The 21494-nt window shown below is 43.6% G+C and overlaps 1 protein-coding gene across 2 annotated transcripts; it reads right to left on the bottom strand.

Annotated features, from left to right (window-relative positions):
* Positions 1 to 7058, bottom strand: zfand5a (zinc finger, AN1-type domain 5a). 2 transcript variants are annotated; one of them, XM_086313786.1, is made up of 6 exons: positions 6726 to 7058; positions 3410 to 3571; positions 2895 to 2997; positions 2698 to 2783; positions 2043 to 2171; positions 1 to 1946 (listed from the first exon to the last, which is right to left on the bottom strand). In XM_086313786.1, the coding sequence occupies exons 1-6, from the start codon at positions 6754 to 6756 to the stop codon at positions 1798 to 1800; spliced, it is 660 nt and encodes a 219-aa protein (XP_086169912.1). In that variant the 5' UTR covers positions 6757 to 7058; the 3' UTR covers positions 1 to 1797. The 2 variants fall into 2 exon arrangements, with proteins under 2 accessions (XP_086169912.1, XP_086169913.1); XM_086313787.1 differs by having other exon boundaries at positions 6804 to 7056.
* Positions 7059 to 21494: the final 14436 nt, after the last annotated feature.

Raw genomic sequence — 21494 nt, 5'->3', positions numbered from 1 at the left:
TTTTGTAATGTCTCTCTGTACAGTTTTATTTACATGATACTATTCTGTTGTAATGCTGGATAGCAAGATTATATGTAATACATAAATATCAACACAGTTTTGTTTTTTCTTTTTTGTACAAATTTGCATATAACTAAGAATCAGAAAGGAAAAACTCAAACGGATACATACAGTTAACTTTAAATGAAAAAACAAAACAAAAAACACATCCATACGGGGGAGAAACAAGTCACAAACATACATCGGTTTCAATGTGTCAGGCAGCCATGAAAACACACTGTCGCACAGGTATGTGCACGTGCACTCACACAAAAACACACGCACACTTTTTTCCCCTCCCTTTTTTCCCCCTTACAGTGCTCTATAGCAGAGACACAGAGACCAATAGCTGTTAGACAGATGAGAAGTTACATCTAATCTTGGTATCTATTATTTTTCATAAATCTAGCTCTGGCATGCTCCTGTAGTTCTGTAAACATGTGCTGATAAACTGGGTAGCTCTACAGTCAAAAGGGATAAGGAAGAGGTGAGGACAGAACACATGCACACAGCCCAACACACACACACACACACACACACTGTGCTCACACGAATGTTTTGTTAGCGCATTTAAAAAAAAGAAATCATGGTTCACATACCCTAACTCCATCAATGCACTGAATACATGTGCTAACATCAGTACAATGGAAGAGAAAAATAAGCTAATAAAACATAACAGATAATTGTCTTTCAGCAAATAAAACATCTGAAACCCTAAGTTGAATGATATTTGTGAAACACTAAACACAGATGAAGAGTGACTCATGCATTTATCCCATTCATTCATGCCCCTACAATATTGAAGCCTACATTGACCCTACCAGACCCATGGGGGAAGGGTGCCATCCTTCCCCTCAGGCCACACGTCGGCTCACACACACATACACACAGTCCGGCAACAGTTGGTGGAACTCCTTCAGCGAGTAATTTGTGTGTCCCCGTCTAGCATGATACCTCCAAACAGCCTCAATCAAAACCCATCAAAGTGAAAGCAAGGTGTGCCGATTGGAGGGGTTAGGGGAATTCACCGACGCCGACTGTCACGATGATCAACTGCTCTGATGGGGTCGAAGCTGACGAAAAAAGTAAAAGGGAAGACAACGTAGCTTAACGCGGCAGCCGTGAGGTAGGTAAAGCTAGGAAAAGACATCGCAACAAATCCCCCCCTCCTCGTGCGAGGCAGGAGACGCTGACCGACTCCAGCGCCGACGGAGCACAGAGCGAGAAGTTCAAAGGTTGAGGGACACAACTTGTATGGACTGTTTCTGTGTAGTCTGAATGCTTTTGAGAGACCAGCCAGTGTCTTGACACGTGGCGGCGCGTGTTAAATGGCCGTCTACGGTTTGGCACAATAATGGCGCCTGGTATGGGTGAGAGGAGCACAGCTTATCCTGGACATGTAGCCTGGTCTGCTCTTAGTAAGACAATACATATTCTTAGAAAAAACAAAACGTCGGACTGAACGGCGGCAAAAAACGAGAAAAACAAAAAACCACACCACAGAAAACAGGATAAAAACTAATGAGTTAATCAAAAAAAAAAAAAAAGAGGGAGAAAAGTGATCATTCATGCATCTTCCTCAGACAGGATCTTTTACGTTTTTCTTTTTTTCCTCTCCATGATCTTCTTGAGGTTGTAATTTTGTAAATCAAGTCTGTTCCATTCTCATTTATGCTCATTTCAAAGGTTCGCACTCATACTCCAGTCTTTTGTCAATGGTGTTTCATTGTTGCTGCCACTGCTGCTCTGTCTCATCTATTATATTCTCTGGATCTTGTCAGCCACCACCACGGGGTTCTCTTTGCGGATCTTGGCGGCAGCCTCGGCCTTGTAATCATAGGGACAGTTGTGCTTGTCAGAGTACCGGTGGATGCCGCAGAACAGGTTGCCACAGCGACAGTCGAAACCTGGAGGCGCAAAAATCAAGGGTTAAAAGCTGGAATGGGAGCGTTTCACAAGTGCACTGACAGAAATTCATGCTGAACTGCGACCTGCTCACTCACCTGTGAGGCCCACTCTCTTGCGGCACATGAAGCACCTGTTCTTCTTAGGTTTGGGGGTGTCACTCTTACTTTCTTCACTGCTAGAAGAGGCTACAGGAGTAGGGCTAGAAGCAGCAGGCTGGCTTACAACTACGCAGAAAGAAAGACAACGGGAGGGAAAAAAAAAAAGTCATAAGTCACGGAAGCCTTTAATGTGTCATTATCCCTTTAATTCCCAGAGCAGCAAACAAGGCTGTTTGTCATACTTTTACAAGACAATGAAAGCCAGTGGCCTCTAAAATGTTGCATTGTTGTCCAAGATAATAGTAATTAGTATTTTCCTTATCTCTAAATTGCCCCTCTTGTTGTTGGCAGCAAAGAATACACTATTCTGAGCAAGCCTCTGGCAGGCAACGTTAAATCTGAGTGTCCTGAGAGTGGAGGTATTTTTAAACAGGTTTATTTTTAGACACCCTCTCTTTCTTGGAGGCTGTAAGTGAAAACCAACAGCGGAGCTTAAGGTATGCAGCGAAGCATCAAAAATAAAACTGAGGCTACAGAAAGAACTATGTAGCAGTGTTTGCCTCGAGAAGTGTGTTTTTTAGCTGTCAACTAGGTATGTGTAAAATGCCTGCAATGTTGCCAGCAACCAATAGGAATGAAAGCATGTTTTTACCAGGCTCTAGGGGTTCAGGTTTGTCCTCTCTGGAGATGCTCATCTCGGTCATTTGCTGAGTCACAGGAAGAGATCCTTGAATGGTTCTGCAGGTTTAACCAGCGGGGAGCGAGGTGAGTCAGTCATCACATTGCTCATTCAATTTCAAGAAAAGTAACCAGCAAACATCACGAGAGCTAATGGCAGCGGATACTGACCTAGACATGTCTGGTGAAGGGGCAGGGGAGGCATCAACCTTTGCTAGACTGGCTTCTAGTCTCTGGATGGCAGAAGCCTCTGAGGTAGGACTAGCAGTTGAGCCTGTATGATGACAATGATAATAAATTTAAAAATCCAAATAAATATAATCCAAGTGATGTGGGTTTGCATGCCAACAAGTGAGCTGAATAATAGAAACTGTTTTCAGCAGTTTCAGGCCTATCTAAAAATGTATTCAACGTCACTTCTCTTTTGGGACATATTCTCCCTTGTTCCTTGTTTCAAAGTACTGATAGTGTTTTGCATCAAGAAAAACTTTAATGTTGGATCACAGAAGTGCTTAAAGGAGCACCCCATCACCCTGACCCTGTCTGTTATTATCCACAGTGGAGTAAAAGCTTTAAATATACTGATTAAAGTTCATGTATTTGTTTACATAGAAACTGATGTAATCAGTCTGAGCTGCAGTAACTCTGAAGGAGAAGACAAATCAAATTTGTGTGTGCGGTCTTACCCATTGGGCCGAGGGGGCTCATGCGGTCGCTGCTCTGCTGCCGTGTCAGGTGTTCCTTGTAGCATACGGAGCACATACCATTGGTTCTTGGGTTGCCATAGAAACCGCAACCTGTGGCACAAAGCATGGGCACTGGACTCTGGTTCGTCTCTTGAGCCATTGCTGAAAGAACGAGGGAGACAGAGTGAGAATGCTTCTTAGACCGACGTGCAGTTTGCAACACCAACACCTCGATCTGACACGTGCATGGAAGAAAGAAAAAAAAAAAAAAGAACTGAAATGTTTTCCTGGACGCATTTCCACCCCTACCGCTCTTCCTGTTAGTCTGGTTCCAGAGAAACTGGTTGCAGTATCAACATAGCTGACTGATAACACGGCTGTCATTTTATGTAAATTCAGCTTTCTGTTTTGACTTGCCCTTTAGCCTGAATACAGTAATGAATGTGTCTCCGCAGGAATCCCACAGAACAAACAACACTCACTGTTCTCTGTTCAACACCTTTGGCAAAGGCTCGTATGTGCTCTGTTCTACAGCTTTGTTCACTGCAGTGTCACCTCTTCCCTCCTGCCGGCTCTTTTGGTGGTTCTGAGAAAAACTGAGAGGTATTCCCATTATCCCCCCCATCCTCTGCTTTTTGTAGGCTTTAGTGTCAGCTGTTCTTCTTCCTCATACCAAATTCAGGCCCTTACTTCCTCCATCTAATTAAAAACAAAAGCTCTGACTCACTCGCGGTATCATGATCGCAAAAGAACACACGAAACACTTCAGATTAAATAAGATTCTGTTTTTGCTAAATGGCACAAGGCTATAAGCGATAAACAAAGTAGGTCAGCTGTTTCACAAAGTGTTCCCCTCCCTACCCTTGGCTCTTGCCTTACAAGGCATTTCAAAACCTCCCTAGTCATTTCTCACCACGCATACGCCCAGAAAATGAGCGTGCATGTGCGTAACTTGGCAAAACAAGTAGTCCTGTGACGTTTGCTACCCGTCTTTGTGCAACAGCGCAGGAAGTTGTGTAATGGGAGACGGTGACTTTGAGGTGATTGATCAAAAACAGCCACATGAAAGGAAAGATACACATGGAAGGCCTGGATTAGATAGGAAAGAAGAGCTGTGCCTGCCAGCCCTGTCCGGGCCATTTTACAACTCAGCCGATCACCTATGATTCTTCTCCCCGCCCCCCACACACAGAAAATAAATAAAAATAAAATATAAAATCCACACACAGCAACGGGCTCATATTTCCTCTGTGGACAACCTTTGCCCTGTTCTGGTGCAACACAGCAGCTGCTTGCGTTGGTGTGAAGCTCGTCTATATTCTGGTCACGGACACAAACAGGGCAGGCGAGCTCAATGTTCTGGCAGTTGGTTTAGAACGTCCTGTCAGTCCACCCGAGGTGTCCTAAATAACAAGCACCATTAGCTATCAGACCCCCACCCAAACCTGTCTTCCTACCACTTCCTCGTTTCTCTTCACCTGGATGTTTTCACCAGTATGTCAATAAAGGGTCTCCTTGGAAAAGCCCACAAAGACCTTTTTTTCCCTTTCATTTGTGTCACGTGTCCAACTGCTGACTGCTGAAAAATACCAGACAGGGGGACTCAGCTAAAAGCTAGTAACTAATGCGTAGCTCAAAATGCTTTTCATTTCAACCCCCTTTATATGGATCATCAGTAATTTCCTTTTAAAGCTGACTGACTTATCAGTTTATCGTGTTGACTAGATGTAGACTGGACGATTTTAGCTCCACGTTACGCAGAAACACTTCAATAAAAGAAAAGGTATTGATTTAAATTGCGACTAAATCACATCTGACGATGCAAAAACATATTACAAAAGAGGCCCATAGCAGTTAACACATTAACTTTATGACACAAAGGAACAATGGGTCCAGGTGTTTGATAAACAGCAGGCATGGTAACCTAATATTTACCAAGACCTTATAAGCACAGCGATAAGGTAAAAAAGACATGGCCACGCTGAATACTTCAAAAGACTTGCATGTTTTTCGAAACAAAGGGGGATCTTCCAGAGATACATAAAGCATACTGAGGGTCATTACACATTCACCTCAATCAGTCCCTACCTATAACAAAACATGCACTTGTGAATTATTCCAGACAATCCTATGAAACACTACAGATGTGAAATTGTAAAATACCCCAAACAAAAGGAAGTCGGGGGCTTTCCAGCACAGAGCAGATCATCAGTCACGACCAATAAACCCAACTTCCTTTCACAAAGGATCCAAACCCTTCACTATAACCAAATGTGAAAACTGGTCTGACTAGAAACTATGCCATTTGATTTCTGCGGACAACAAAAACTACTGCGGAAACAAAAAACGTACGTGTGATAATCTCCAGCAAACAAAAGGGGGAAACTGTGCTTCTTTATCAGGCGCAAGCCAAGCTCATATTTCAGGCCCTGCTGGGCTTAAAAAGTCCTGAGTCACACTGAAGGGCAGGGGAGAGAAGAAAAAAAACAAAACATTTGGGCTTGTCACATGCTGTAAAATTTGCTCTTTAAAAATGGACAGTGTTGAAAACAAACCACGAGAAGCCTACGGGAAGATAACGGCACTAATGTTTTCTGAAAACCCACTGTCTAGACAGTGAGGTATCGGCTCCCTTTGTTTCTTCTTTCTTCCTTTGTCTGCAATCTCCCTGCTTCCTGTTTAGACATCGTTTTGTAGTTCGCTTTAATCACTTTATTTGTACTGAAATGCGGTGTTCTGCGTGATTTAAGCGAAGCTATGCGGACAACCACGGTTATATAATCACACTAAGGCACTTAGAAAGAGACTTGGTGATGCCACATAGTTCTACACATCGAGCAAAGCTCGTCTGAGCCAAAGCTGAAACTACTTCCTCCATCGGCCGAAGCCGTGCGAGAACTTATATTCAAGAAAATGTTCTGTAGCAATTTCGAAAGCAACTCTCTCGCCCTGCTTGCCTATTCAGCTTATGAATTTTCTATTTCTAGACAGGAATTAGCTGGCTTTGGTGCCCCATCCCCCAGCTCTCGGGACAAACAGAAAAATAGGCACAGCAACCAACTAGCTCGCTCCCTCCCTTGTTATTTTCACCTCCTTGAAAGAGACGGAATCACGTTCGAGGGCTTTTGACATTTCTACTCAGGAGGAGGAGATGGTGGTGATGGCAACTTTAACAAGCTAAAGAAATGGGGGGTGGAAAAAGCTTGTTTATCACACTCAGCCATCACGCAACGCACCGCCTGACCTTTCAATCCACCGTTAAAGGTCGCCATCACCGACCGCCACCTCTGCAAACACCCATCGTTTGGCTGATTACCTCGATAAGCCGAGCTCACTTCCAAAATCATCCATATTCAGAAAAAAATCCCAAAAAACAATAATCCAAGATCATCACCTGCTAAAAATCGATGAAGTTTCTCGCGAGACGACGGGGAAAAGTGGCCGTTAGTGTGGGCAGCTGGAAAATGTCGATTGATTTCAGGTCCCGGTGAGGTCCTTTTCTCTTTCTTGCTTCGGTTATGTGCCGTCGTCCTCGGTGCCAGACAGGTTTAGAGGGGTTTTAAGTCTCCCTTCCTCGGCCTCCTACCTTCCTTCCTCTCTCTCTTCCTCTCCCGTTCCTTCTGTATGGATGTTTGTTTCCCTCTTTAGTCAGAGGAGTGGCGGTGATGTCACGGGTAAAACAACGTGTCCCCATTGGCTACCCGCGGAGCCCTCGAGCTCTGTGTACAGCTCTGCCAGAAAGGGAGGGCGCTGAAACTCAGTCTGCGCTTGCGCCACTTCGTGATTGCGTTATTACACATCTATTCGTCATCCTCCTACAAGGACGACCATATTGAGTAATCCACCTAAATGATAGGATGAATGAATAATGGTGCTGACAATGAGTGAATTAAAACAAGAAGAATGCAGGTCCGTGATCCGTGATGCCTCTTTGTAGAAGATTCTACACACTTATCTGTGAGATGGCACTATTAATGTGACAGCCTCGCCCCTCCTGCTACTCACATGGCCTATGATTATTTCTGTCAGAAGAACAAAGCAAGTACAGGTTGTAAACATGTTTTCCAGGAGACAAGCCAAGCGGACTCATTTCACAACATTTGGCTACAAACTGCTAATGTCCCAGTTACTGATACTAAATAGTGACCTTGACATTATCAATACTGTTAGGCCCAGTGAGGGCCCAGTCAGTCGTTAGGCCCTGATTTTAACCCTATTTCAAATCAAAACTGCTAACATCAAACAGCTCTTACAAATTGTGGATGAAGTTAAAAATGTTCAGACATTGTAACTATTTTGTCGAGTCAAACTAGTCTTCACAAAGATAGCTGTATAAGAGAAAAACACCCGAGCACCTGTGTTGATGTTGGGGAAGTTTTCAAGAAAAACACGTGAGCAGCACCATAAGATTGGAATTTTTTTAAAGGTGTACATCTGTTAGAATAATGCCTTGAGGAAATAATAAAGGCTGGCGCTAGTTACTGGACTGTGACCACTGAAAGAGCTTAGTGGGATTTCTGGGAATTTATAAAAGAAACTGAAAAGAGATTTTAGTCACAAAACATTACTCAAAGTGAGCTTTTAGAACAGCAAAATATCTTATTCTGCACAAATACAAGTAGTAGTCCAAATTGTGCCATTATGGGTAAGGCTATATTACCAAAGTAGCTGTGTTAAATATTCCAGTTAAATTAATTTACTAAAAGTAGAAAACATCTTATAAATTATTTTTGGTGGCTTGTCAAATGTCAAATTGGCAGCAAAGGCACTTTGGCCCTCAGTATTTCTAAAATAAAGTCTTTCCTTGTGGTAAAAAATGTTTATAGTGAAACAAAATAGTTGACACAAAGTTTGAGGGGTCGCTTTAATTGACTTAACCCATTGTTTTTACATCAACAGCCACCAGAGCATTACATCCACTGGATTTGTTTTTATGATACAAAATACACCTGTACTCTCCACTCACTTGCAAATGCGTCATACTACATAATTAAGTACATACATAGGGTACTGTGCCTTAAGGTCTAACAAGTCTCTACATATCCCCTCCCACCTTGTCAGCATAACATCACACAAATCCCCAGGCACTACAGGTCAGAGCTGAAAAAAACAAAAAAGTGTTGAAGTCGGGTGGTGTGAGCTTGTGTTTGGGGCGGGGGGATGTTGTCATCTCTCTGTGTGTCGATTCGTGGAAATCTAGAAGCTTACAGAAGTCTGGAAATCACTGAGATTTCTCAGTGTGTTTGATCCGGTTCAAACTAGCTTTATATGGAAACTGAAAAATGGTGGTAGCTAAGTGAAAGCAAAAGTGACTGCTGATCTTCAGCTGACTTTTTCAAGGGGAAGTCCTTCTCTTTCCTTCTTACACACACACACACACACACACACACACACACACACACACACACACACACACATGCGGAAACATTGCTGCTAAAACTGGTTTCATCATACACAGATGAACAGAGGACAGCTTGTGGTCTGACCTACTTGTCTTTTATTAGCTTCCTGTGCTGTGTCCATTTGGACAGGTTTACTTGATTGCATATTTACTCGTTATTTTTATGGTATATTTTAAGAGTAAAGTATTTTAAAAGAAGAAAGGTAAAAATCATGAAACGACTGAAATGCTTTGTGTTTGACTGGGTGATTTGGAGAGTTAATAAAGCAACTGATCTCCAATAAGCAACATAACTAAAGGAACATAGTGCATGCATGCCAACAAACCCTAAGGAAGACTCCTTACATTATCATAAAACAGCGTGTTTTTTGTACAAGTTAATATCACGTGGCATCACAGTTTTATTATCTTTTGAGATTTTCAGAAAGACAAGCTTTGATGACCATGACTTCTTTTATATAGCCTTTATAACCCGGTCTTTCTTCTCTAATCAAACCTCAGTAAAAAGATTCCAGTTATAGTTTAACTCACAGCTCACATATTACAACACAGGCTCAAAACAGTGCTTGTGGCAACCCACCACGCTGCAGTTTCATGCTAATGGTCTTCTGTGTGTACATACATGCGTGTAGCACTATCCCTCTGTTGACATTAGCCCGAAAGCTTTTCATATGTGAATGAAGAAGGGTGGATGGAAGACTGGGATTACACTGAGGTCTTTGTGCGCATGTGTTGTGTTAATACACAGCCCTGCAGGGAGCAGACGAGAAGGAGCATGTGTTGAAACGTATATCTGTTCAGTATGTGAAGGTTCACGGTTTTCAGTGAGAGGAGGGGGCAGCCGAGGAGAGAGTGGGAGGTGTTGAGTATCGTTACCCATCCCCCTCGCTGTCATAGCTAGGCTTTTGTATCTGTTTGTTGAAGCAGTATGTCCCTTTTTTATACATTAACATGTCATACACGTGAGGGGCTGAGTAACAATGCTGCCGTGGCAACAGATGCCTACAATTTCTTTTGTTTTCTTTTGTTGTGTGTTTTCTTGTGCGTGTGTGTGTTTGTGTAAGGGTGTGAGGATTACTTATGTGAATCTGGAGCAGTCTGTCTGTAGTTACTAGGCAGATATTGGTCGACCCAACACAAACACACACACACACATGCATGTGCAAACACACACAGAGGCACAGCTTGCCTGTGTCTGGCGTCGGTGTGGTGAGACACTGTCGATAAAGGGGCTAGTGGTGGAGATGGCAGCTTATCCATTTACATAAGCTGTGTGTGGGGCTTGATAAGCTCTGACTAAAACCATCGGTTCTAAACTTGATCTCCCTACCCTGCTCTGTCTACGCTCGGCTTCATGCGCAGCCCCCATAAAGAAGGGGGTGGTACTGTTTGTGTGTAGATGTTTGTGTGGTCTACAGTAAAAAAAAGAGAAGCATTTTTCATGAACAGACTGTGTCTATCTGATGTGGTGGGAGATCAGGGAGAGATTTGCTGAAAATTCCTGTTGCTGAAAATGTTCAGGAAACATTCAGTGAAGCACTTTGGAATTAGAGAATGCTTCCAAGAGATAGGCAGACAGAAAATTAAAGAGACTCAAACCATTAAAGGGGAAGAATGAGCAGCACAACAGGCTCAAATTAAGGACCACTGAGTCTGTTGCTTGTTCTGGTACTGCACACCTCCCCTGAACCTCTCGTGAATGTGCTTCTTGTTATTTGTGAGCAGGGAGGAGTTCCCCAAAAGTTTCCCACCACAGTCTCTATCTAAAGTCCCTCCTCCTCCTTCTTTCCTCTTCACACACAGGCCTCACTGTACACGGGTATCTGGGTAATTGTTGGATTAATATGGAGAGTGTGTATAGACTTGTGCACACATGGTTCATGTAAAAGGCCAATGAAGAGGTGATGCATATGCATTTAAAAAAAAAATCAGTTTCCATTTACAGGCTCTGTGTGGGTTTGCCCTTCACAGCTGATATAAGACACTCTATGTATGACCTGACCACATGTCTGCATGTGGTGATCAAATGTGAACCCCTGCATGTGTGCGTGTGTGTGTGTTGGTGTGCAGCAGATGTCCTGTGGCCCAGACTGGCTGGTCTTTGTTGCTGCTCCCTCGTGCAGACGGGCCTAGCCACGTGCTCCTCTGACTGCAAGGGCAAGCCACGCCTCCACCACTGTAATCTGTCAATTGCAGCAGCCAAGTCCCACCCATAAAAACACCCACAGTCTGCCAAGGCCTGCTTGCCTGCTCGATGACGCTGCTTTACTCACGCATACTTACCATGCTCTCTGTTTGTCTCTCGCTCACACCTACACACATCTGTTGCTGGCCCGTGAACATGGTGTGCAAATTTGAGCAGCTCACTTTCTCTTCATCCATGTAAACCGTTTATTTTCCCCTTTCCCCCTCTGCCTGCTTTTGATATATTGCAGTGTGAAGGTATTTTTTTAAGCATTTATTTCCGTGTTGGAGAAATAGTCAAATCCCCTCCTCAGAAACACCCAGAAACAGGAAGAAGGAATTTCTTGAGGGAAAAAAACACAAGACAGGGAAACATCTAGATGGGCAAGTAGTAAAGACTTGCTATTAATCCTGGCAAAATGCCAACAGCAACACTTAAAGACGCCTGTTTTTCTACAGTCTGTACTATTGATAAATGGGTCTAATCTTTGCTCAGGTGCAGTCACTCATCCCAGATAGTCTTTGGGGTAAATAATCTATTGAAAGTGCACATCAAACATTGTGCCTTAGACATCCTTATATGCCAGGTCTCTGTTTACAATGATTACGTCATTTTTAGTCCCCCCTGGCAAATGTCTATAGTCTGAGTCACACCTGGATTAGCTTGCACTGTCCTCTCAGCTCTCTTCTTTCTCCCTGACAATAACAGCCAAGTTTTACCCTTAGGGCCAAAACCTCCTGCTGCTTTACATTTAGTGTCAACAGTCGTGCAACTCAGGCAAAATAAATGCTATACAAAGTTCACTGGTAGATTGTTGTTATCACACACACACACACACACACGCACAAACACAAAAACTCCACATATTTATTTTGGCATAGTACAGTACAGTGCCTGTAACCCTCACTAGACATCCTTCCTCTAAGTCTATGCTGCTTTTCTCTGGCCTGCATTAGGGGACAGGGGGCTTGGCTACAGACATATTCTGTTACAGAAATGCTATTTGACTCATACAGTACATGCAGGCAGTTTGCAGGTCTCAGTAGTCTTTTATCAAATGATGAATCACTGTCTAACGCCTGCACACTGATATCTACATTGGCTGTTTAACTAAAGAGCAACAGAAATGCACAGATAAACTCTGCGTTGCATGCACTTCAACATGCTCCTATCATTTCATGCTCACTCGCTCAGTCTCTTAGACATGTATGAGTTTATGTATATTTCTGTATAATTTCTATTATTATTATTATTCCCAGTAAATACGCCTCTTTTGGGTTTTGTTTTGTATACTTTTACAAATATTTTTTATATATATAATATTTTCCAGCAACCAATCAAGGCAATATTTTTTTTATTCTTAAATGTCATCTATACTATATTTTAGACAGTGTGAAGCTAAAAAAAGATGAAAGGTGGGCTTGTTTGTACAGGCTTCTGAACCGTTAAGGCTTGTTGCTCCCACATGCTAAGAAAGCATGGTGGTGCAGCGGTAAACAATGCCAACTCATAGCAAGAAAGGCGTGGGTTGTCTGAGGAATTTGCAGTAGTGCTGAGGACGAAAAGTGTGCTTTCACCTTTCCCCCAAACAAAGTGGGCATGTTTTTCTGTTTTTCCGAGTCTTTTTTCTTTTTCATCGACCTGAAACATTTCATCTTTTATTTTTAACAAAATCTTAACTGCATTTGGCCATTTGGCAAAATTGTCTTTTAAGCAGCTTCTCAAGTTTTGCTGGATGAGTAAAATCTAAGAGAAAATGACCGGTCATCAGCTCACTTGTGTCTTACAAATTCCAAGTTTTTAATAAGTTTCATTTTGGTCTCTATTGGTTGCATTCAGTAGCAACTGCTGCTCTCAGAGTCCTTTAAATTGTTTAAATTTTGTTTCACAATCATTTTTGTACTGGAATAAATGTGAATGTGTTGCTTTTGAATATGCTTTAAATCTACAAGTAATGAGTAACAAGCAGTTTCATAGCAAGGTAACTTTATTCCCTGATTATTCCATAACAAACTTTGCAGTCAGTGATTCCCAGTGAGTGTTGAACTTGCATTTGGGAGCAAGTTCAATTCTTGGAATGCTCATATGAGGCTCAAAGAGATGTTGACGCAAATGATGGAATCTGTATTTAGACTGAGTAATCCAAACGAATATACAGCAAAATTTTAGGACACAAGTAAGATCAGTTAGACCAAAAGTCCTGGAAGAAAAAGGAAGACAACTAAAGTGAATGATTGCCAAATTCGTTCTTTAAGAAAACCACTTTACAATATCCAACAAGTTGAGGACAGTCTCATTGAACTATTATTGTCAAAGTCTACAATGAAGAGAGACCTTCATTAATTGAAATACAAGTTTATAGAATATTTGGTTTACAACAAGGTCCAAACCAATGGTTGAATTCAAGTACAGAAAGACCAGATTAGACTTTGCCAGAACAAATCTAAACGAAGCTGCACTGGTTCTTCTTTGGACAGAAGAAAGATTAACCACATTATCAAACATGTTTTAGGAAGCGTTACAGCATTGGTATGTGCGGCTGCCAGTAGAACAGGATCTCAGGTATTTACTATTTTTATGTGACTGCTAATAGAAATAGAAAGATACAATTCTGAAGTGTACAGGGTTATACTCTCTGCTCAGATTTAGCTAAATGCTCCAAAAACTGATTAGCTAACACTTCACTGGGCAAATCAATAATGAGCCAAAGCAAACTCCAAAAGCAACCGATGAGTTTCTCAAGGTAAAGAAATTGGATATTATTCAATGGTCAACACAGTCACCTGACTGCAACCCAACAGAGCATGCTTTGCAATTACTGAAGACAAAAATTAAAGGTGGGCGGTAGAGACCCACAAGCGAGCAGCAACTGATGGTTGCTGTAGTAAAGACCTAGCAGAACATATTTGGTGAAGTGCGCAGATTCTAGACTTCAGGCAGTCATTGACCGAGTATTAAAAGCAATCCTCATATCTGAAAATTGAATCCACTGTGGTTACAAAATTGCAAAAATTGTGCCATTCTCCAAGTACTTACAACCTAATATGTATACCTGTATGTTGGCTGTGAGGTTCAGGCAGGGAAGTATCTCTAGAACAGCTTTTGTATCTGTCAGACAGGACTTTCTTGCTTACCGTATCACACCTTCGTAACTGAATCTCTGTCTTGTGATCTGTCATGTGCCTCTGGCTGTATGCATTGTGCTTCCTTTTGTGCAAAAAATAGATATTCTTAACAGGTATCTCCTACCTTTGTTATGCAGAAAATATTTAATTGCACACCTCAGACACGCCTCTGATGATCTGTATTAACTCTATATAAGATGATACATACTTTTCTTACACCTAAAAATTTTCAAGACATTGTTTTAAACGTGATGTAAACTACTATCTCTTTATCTTCTTTCATTAAACTTATCCTGCTTAATGTAGGTATCTCAACACACCAGGCTTTGAAGTTCAACAATCTTGTGAATTGCTTATTCCCTTATGTTTCTGCCAATTCAATTCAATTCAATTCAATTCAATTCAATTTTATTTATATAGCGCCAAATCACAACATAAGTCGCCTCAAGGCGCTTCATAGATACAGAGAAAAAAAACCAACAATCATATGACCCCCTATGAGCAAGCACTTTGGCAACAGTGGGAAGGAAAAACTCCCTTTTAACAGGAAGAAACCTCCGGCAGAACCAGGCTCAGGGAGGGGCGGCCATCTGCTGCGACCGGTTGGGGTGAGAGAAGGAAGACAGGATAAAAGACATGCTGTGGAAGAGAGACAGAGATTAATAACAGATATGATTCAATGCAGAGAGGTCTATTAACACATAGTGAGTGAGAAAGGTGACTGGAAAGGAAAAACTCAATGCATCATGGGAATCCCCCGGCAGCCTATGTCTATTGCAGCATAACTAAGGGAGGATTCACGGTCACCTGGTCCAGCCCTAACTATATGCTTTAGCAAAAAGGAAAGTTTTAAGCCTAATCTTAAAAGTAGAGATAGTGTCTGTCTCCCGAATCCAAACTGGAAGCTGGTTCCACAGAAGAGGGGCCTGAAAACTGAAGGCTCTCCCTCCCATTCTACTTTTAATTACTCTAGGAACAACAAGTAGGCCTGCAGAGCGAAGTGCTCTTTTTTTTTTTTTTTTGCCTGTCCCGTTTGGCTCTTTTGCCATCAGAATTGTTGTCTAAAGGCAAACAAAGATGCCCAACGGATTTACTTTACCAAATTGACCATCCCAGCCTTGCCGTAATGGTCCATTTGATTCACCTTTTATTGTTTATTTTATTTTCACTTACTGAATACGGGACAGACTTGACTGGGGGAAAGAAGGGGAGAAAGAAAGAGGGAAAGAGAAACAGCTGAGAAGAGGGACGGGGGAGAAGGGCACAAAACAAAAACCAACAGAACGGGCAGAGAGAAAAAAAAATGCATATATCAATCACCTGGATCACCTGCTGAGAAAGAAAAAAGAAAACAAGCAGAAGAGAACAAGAGTAATAGAATAAACAACATCACAATGATATATGGGAATATGACAGTAAATACTAAATATTAAACATTATTGTGCAGCACATAAGATCAACAGAACACAGTGTGCTTTGAGGTAGGAGCCAAAAAGGGTGTAGTTTGTGGGTGTGATCACCCGTGTGTACACCTGTGAGCATGGACGCGTTTGTTTTTTGTTTTTTAAAAGGTTCCTTCATGTAATAATCTGCTAGAGGGTGTGGGGGGGCCACAGCCCCGTCCTCCAGGGCATGAAGCAGGTATGGAGGAGATCAAAACTCCAGACATCCATAGGCCCCCAGAACACAAGAGACCAAGGAAGACCAACAGAGGGGCAGCTGCGCCACTGTCCCAGAGAGAGCTGAGGAGAGTCCCAGATGAGGGCTCACTCAGCAGCCGTGGAGCAGAAGCCAGGGGGAGTTGCAGTGACGCGCCCGTGAGCTCCGCCGGCAGCCAGCCGCGCCTGAGTGACCAAGCCCCAGGCCGAGAGGCCGGGGGCACCCCACCTCCGAAGTGGCCCGAGCGAGCCCCAGGCTCCAGGCCCCGATAAGCGGCCGCCAAGGAGTGAGCCGGTGTGTACCTGGACGCCCATCCCCGGACACAAAGAACCACCAACGCACCGATGTCTGAGGGAGTCCGCCACTGGCAGGGGAGGTAGTGGTAGGGGGAGATAGGCCTCCAAACCTTGGAGGGCCTGAGATGTCCCCAGAGAGGTGGCGTCTGATACCCAACCTGACATATAGACACAGACATACAGGCACACACAGATACAAACATCCATTCCCACCCTCATGCTCTCATATGCACTTACTCCACACTCAACCAACGTGGAGACAGACATAAAGAGACACTGTACACACGATCACACTCCCCAAGCGTACTCTACAAACCGGGTCTAGGTACCCTTGCCCCTGGAGGGGGGAACTGCACCCAGACCCAGGTGGTGTTACCCTTTTCCCTGCGGTGGGGGGAGGCAGACCGCCCCGACTCCGCAGCAGCAGGAAGGCCCCACACTCCAGACCGCAGTCGGACGGCCAACTCCTCCTCCTAGCCCCCCCGCTCCAGCAGGTCGCAGAGAATGGGGGTGAGAGAAGACTCCAAACCTCCCTCCACCCGCTCATTGTAGTGTTGATGCATGTGTGTTCTAAGGTGCATTTAAAACCCAGGAGGGCATGGAGCTACCTGCCAGAGAGCAGCAGGTAAGCGCATGGTCCCTCCTGCTAGCCCTCAATGTCTACGTGTATTTAAAATTGAGAGGTGGGCAACGACGCCAGGGGTGAGGTGTACACCCTGATGGTACTTTGGATTCCGTGTATCGTGCCCACCCCCAAGATCCTATATGTATGTGTAATGAGAGTGTGAGTAATGTGAATGTCTAAGTTGTGGGATAAAATTGAGGCAGAGGCAGCCAGAAGGGGACGGGGGGGGGGGGGGGGGGGGGTAGCCTCCTCTGCACCCTGGTGACATACCCCTACTCCAAGGTCCTGCATGTGTGGGTGGTTGTGGTGGAGCGGGAAGAGGGAGGCAGCTGGAGATGGGGAGGGAAGGAAGGGAGGGGCAAGTGACCCCTCCCTGGGGCCAGCTCCCCCGCTGACCCCAGTAGGCACCCCCATACTCCGCGACCCGCCAGGGAAAGGGGGCCCAGGCCCATCCAGACCGGGGCCCAGTGCAGCAGCGCCTCCCGGCCCCACAGAGCCCGGGACAGTCCACCCAACCGCACCACAGAGAAAACTGCACCCACCCCACCATCCACTCATCTTCCAGACTACATAAGACAATAAACACCCAGGCTGAGCTCTTCCTCCACCTCTCCTGTATCTCCCCCTCCTGCAGAGGGAGCTCCTGAGGAGAGGAAAGCTCCTGCAAGATGTGACAATCTCCCCCACCAGTTGAAGAGCCCCCCAGGTGGCTCGATGCACCGGCGGCACCCTGCTCCAGGGCTGGGCCCCCATGCACCCACCCGCCCACAACCCCGGCAACACACCAACCAGGACCCAAGCCCCCGAGGCCCGGTCCGGGTCCCAGCCCAGAGACGGAGCGCCCCCAGAACCTCACGCCCATCCCGGACCCACCCAGGGGCAGCCAGGCTACCAGGTCAGTAACCCACGTCCGTCAGCACAGACCCTCCCCTAGCCCCGCTGCACGCAGCTGCGAGGAAACAGTCACCTGAGAGCCAACAGAGCCCCTAACCGGACATGACCGCTACCCCGGGTTGAGCCCCCCAAGGAAGATGCCTCCGGGGAACCCCCCGACGCCCTAAGCCTGTCCCTACCCCCACACCAATCACAACAGTGAAGGCGGGACCAAACTATGACCCCCCACCCCCACTAGGTGATGGAGCTGATCAAAGGAGCCCAGAGCAATTGATCTGATGTGGTGGCAGAGGCTGTATCAAGACTAATGTAATCTAATAGATAATTTCTATATTGGTTAGAATTAAGATTATTTTTATTTTTCCAGTTCATGAGGACTGTTTTCTTGGCTATGCATAGGGCAGTGAAAACCATATGGGCGATATTCTTTTCTGAAGTGACATTATCTAAGCTGCCCAACAAACACACTAAGGGGGAAGTTGGAATGTTACATTTCAGACACTTTGATAAGTCTTCACATATCTCGCGCCAAAACTTCTGAACTGGTGGACAGAACCAAAGAGCGTGGATATAATTGTCCGGTGAATTGGTTTGGCAGTGTGAGCAGTTGTTGGTAGACGTAAAGCCCATCTTGAACATCCGATGACCTGTATAGTGCACTCTATGTAATATTTTGTATTGAATTAATTGAAGACTGGGATTTCTAATTAGATGAAAGGTTTTTAAGCAAATCTGAGACCAGAAGTTTAGGTCTAAGTTAACTGATAAATCCGCTTCCCATTTTGCAATAGGAAGTGATATTGATTCATCTGTTTTAGAAAGCATTCTGTATATTTTGGATAGTAATTTGGGGGTTTTAAGAGTAAGAAATTGAACCACACTTGGTGGTGTTTGTAGTTCAACTTGACCCGGTTTAAATTTCTTTTTTACTATGGATTTAATTTGTTGATATTCTAAAAATCTTTTCTTGTTGATCCCATATTGTGTAACTAGTCCATCAAATGAAATAAATTCTGTTCCTTCTAGTATATGTTCTAAATATTTGATTCCTTTACCACTCCAATCTGAAAAGTTTATCATATTATTGTTTTGTAATATGTCAGGGTTGTTCCAGATAGGTGTACGTTTGCATGGGATTAATGAAGACGCCGTCAATTTTAGAAACTCCCACCATGCTGTCAGAGAAGAGCTGATGTTGATGCTTTTAAAGCATTCATGTCGTTGGATGTTTGAACTGATAAATGGTAGGTCTGAGCGAAGTGCTCTAATAGGGTGATATGGTACTACAAGGTCATTGAGATAAGATGGGGCCTGATTATTTAAGACCTTGTATGTGAGGAGCAGGATTTTGAATTCAATTCTGGATTTAACAGGAAGCCAATGAAGGGAAGCCAAAACAGGAGAAATATGCTCTCTCTTTCTAGTCCCTGTCAGTACTCTTGCTGCAGCATTTTGGATTAGCTGAAGGCTTTTCAGTGAGTTTTTGGACATCCTGATAATAATGAATTACATTAGTCCAGCCTGGAAGTAATAAATGCATGAACTAGTTTTTCAGCGTCACTCTGAGACATGATATTTCTAATTTTAGAGATGTTGCACAAATGGAAGAACGCAGTCTTACATATTTGTTTAATATGTGCATTGAAGGACATGTCCTGGTCAAAAATGACTCCAAGGTTCCTCACAGTGTTACTGGAGGCCAAGGTAACGCCATCCAGAGTAAGAATCTGGTTAGATACCATATTTCTAGGCTTTTCAGGGCCGAGTACAATAACCTCAGTTTTATCTGAATTAAGAAGCAGAAAGTTAGCGGCCATCCAGGTCTTTATGTCTTTAAGATTGCCAGGAAAGGGATATTGCTATATTCACACTCAGGTGAGATAACTTTGTTTTTATTGTATTGTTTAACCTATTCTTATACAGGCAATTCCATTGAGACTCAATGTCTCATTTACAATAGAGGCCTGTTTTAGACAAGTTTTACTCCAAATTTGCAATACCCTGTCCTCTGCCTTGGCAATGCTTTGTCCAAATTCTGCTGCCAAGCTTTTGGCCACATCATCCAAGAGGTCTCATGTAACACAGGTTTAGACTGTCGGTTCATTTGTTTGGAGCCTTGTGTGGCAAAAACCTCTGGCTACAAAGCAGCAGAATACAAATTTTGCTTTTTAAAAAAAAAACAAAAACGTCACTCTCTGCTCTAGTAGCCTTGTCAACCTTCCTCATCTTGCCACTTCACTGACACTCTCATAGCTGCATCTCACTTTAGCTTTAGAAAGCCGATACCCTTCCCATTTTTTTCTTGTACACATGCACACAAACATGGTGTCATGTCTCTGAAACTCTGGGCTTTCCTGCACAAGGTTACAGACAGTCATGCAGAAAACAAGTCACGTGACTATAAAACATAACTTTAAGAAGGTTGATGTGTCATCCTGTCTCTTCCTGTTGTTTGGAATCCACTTTGGACTCAGTGTAGAGCAACACCACCCTCTACAGGTTCTTTAACCTTGATTTCATCTCTCCGTATCTAAGAGTTACATTTTTATGAGCTATAAGTTCATCCAATTCTTTTAATCGTCTGAGTCTAATATCCATCATTTATTCTGTTGTTATTATATATTAATGTGATTTCTTTAACTGAAAAAAAAATCTTTCTACATCTGATTTAATGATCACATGGTTTGTTGTGTATGAGCCACTTTCTAAAATGTAAATATTTTCACCTTCTCTCTAAATCCAAAGAAGAAACTAAGGTCTAACTAACCAACCAACAAAAAAAAGGATATTTAAGCTCAAATGTAAGTTTTAAAAACATTCATACTTTTGTGTAGCCACAGAGCAGACTCAAAACAGACTTAATGGCTCTGAATTAGGCTCAAAACCAGACATACTGGAGTCAGACAAGACCACTTTTACAGTATGTTCTTCAACAGTTTGCATCAAAACACAATTAAATCCAAATTTATTTATTTCAAACACATACTACGTGGCACATATTACTATTTATTCAGAAATGACGGGGATATATGTTGAAGAAAGTGTGTGGGAAAACAGTTTCATTGAACTGCTGGGTATGTAAATAAAGAAAATCGGAACCCTTTACCCTCCTTGAATCAAGGGTCCAGTTTACTTCTCGGGTGGGCAAGGATCCGGAGCTGGTGCATGAGGTTGAGAAATAGTGGCTAAATATAACTGTCCTCACCTCAGTGTAAAGCTTGGGCTCTGGAACCAGTTTCCTGTAGAGGGGCTGAATTCTGTTCCACTCTGGAGTTGGTTTAGGTAGTGGCGGTAATCCCACAACCAGACTGCGGACATCGGAGGTGAAGGGAGCTGTCAGGCTTATTGGGCTTATTGAACCCCAGGGGCAGCTGACAGGTACTGGCACCACCAGTGGAGTGCACCTTTAGTCGTAGCTGGGGTGAAAATTCAGGTGCATGAGGAATTCAGTAAGACAAAGGAACAAGACTTGCAAGACAAGACTCATGTCTCTGCAACATTGCCTGATGAACTGAGGTGGTGATTCTGGATTGGGAGAATGGGGTGATTGTTGCCCTGGGGGACCAGAGTGGGACCCCCAAATATAGGGGGCTCACACTCATCATTTTTTCCAAGGAAGTCGATACCAAGGTACCCAAGGTACTGCAGGGGAGACTCAGGAGGAGCAATTCGGTTTGCGCCCTGGATGAGGAACACTGGACCAGGTCTTTATCGTCTTGAGGATATTTAAAGGTGCTTTGAAGTTTGCCCATCCAGTCTACAGTGACAGAAATTGAAATCACCAATTGAGTATGTCTGGGTATTGTCCATGAGTGAGGGGAGAGTGGAGCGTGAAAAGAGAGACATGCACTTCAAAGTGCTGCTAAAAGTGGTTGAAATTAGTTTCCTTCAATAGGTGGC

Source organism: Aulonocara sp. 'chitande type north' Nkhata Bay, linkage group LG12, assembly GCF_057382095.1.
Source record: "Aulonocara sp. 'chitande type north' Nkhata Bay isolate Kocher_YH1m ecotype deep benthic linkage group LG12, A_spYH_male_GT1.1, whole genome shotgun sequence".
Taxonomy (NCBI): Eukaryota; Metazoa; Chordata; class Actinopteri; order Cichliformes; family Cichlidae; genus Aulonocara; species Aulonocara sp. 'chitande type north' Nkhata Bay.
The sequence above is the reverse complement of the archived record's forward strand: the minus strand, read 5'-3'. Positions and strand labels throughout refer to the sequence as shown.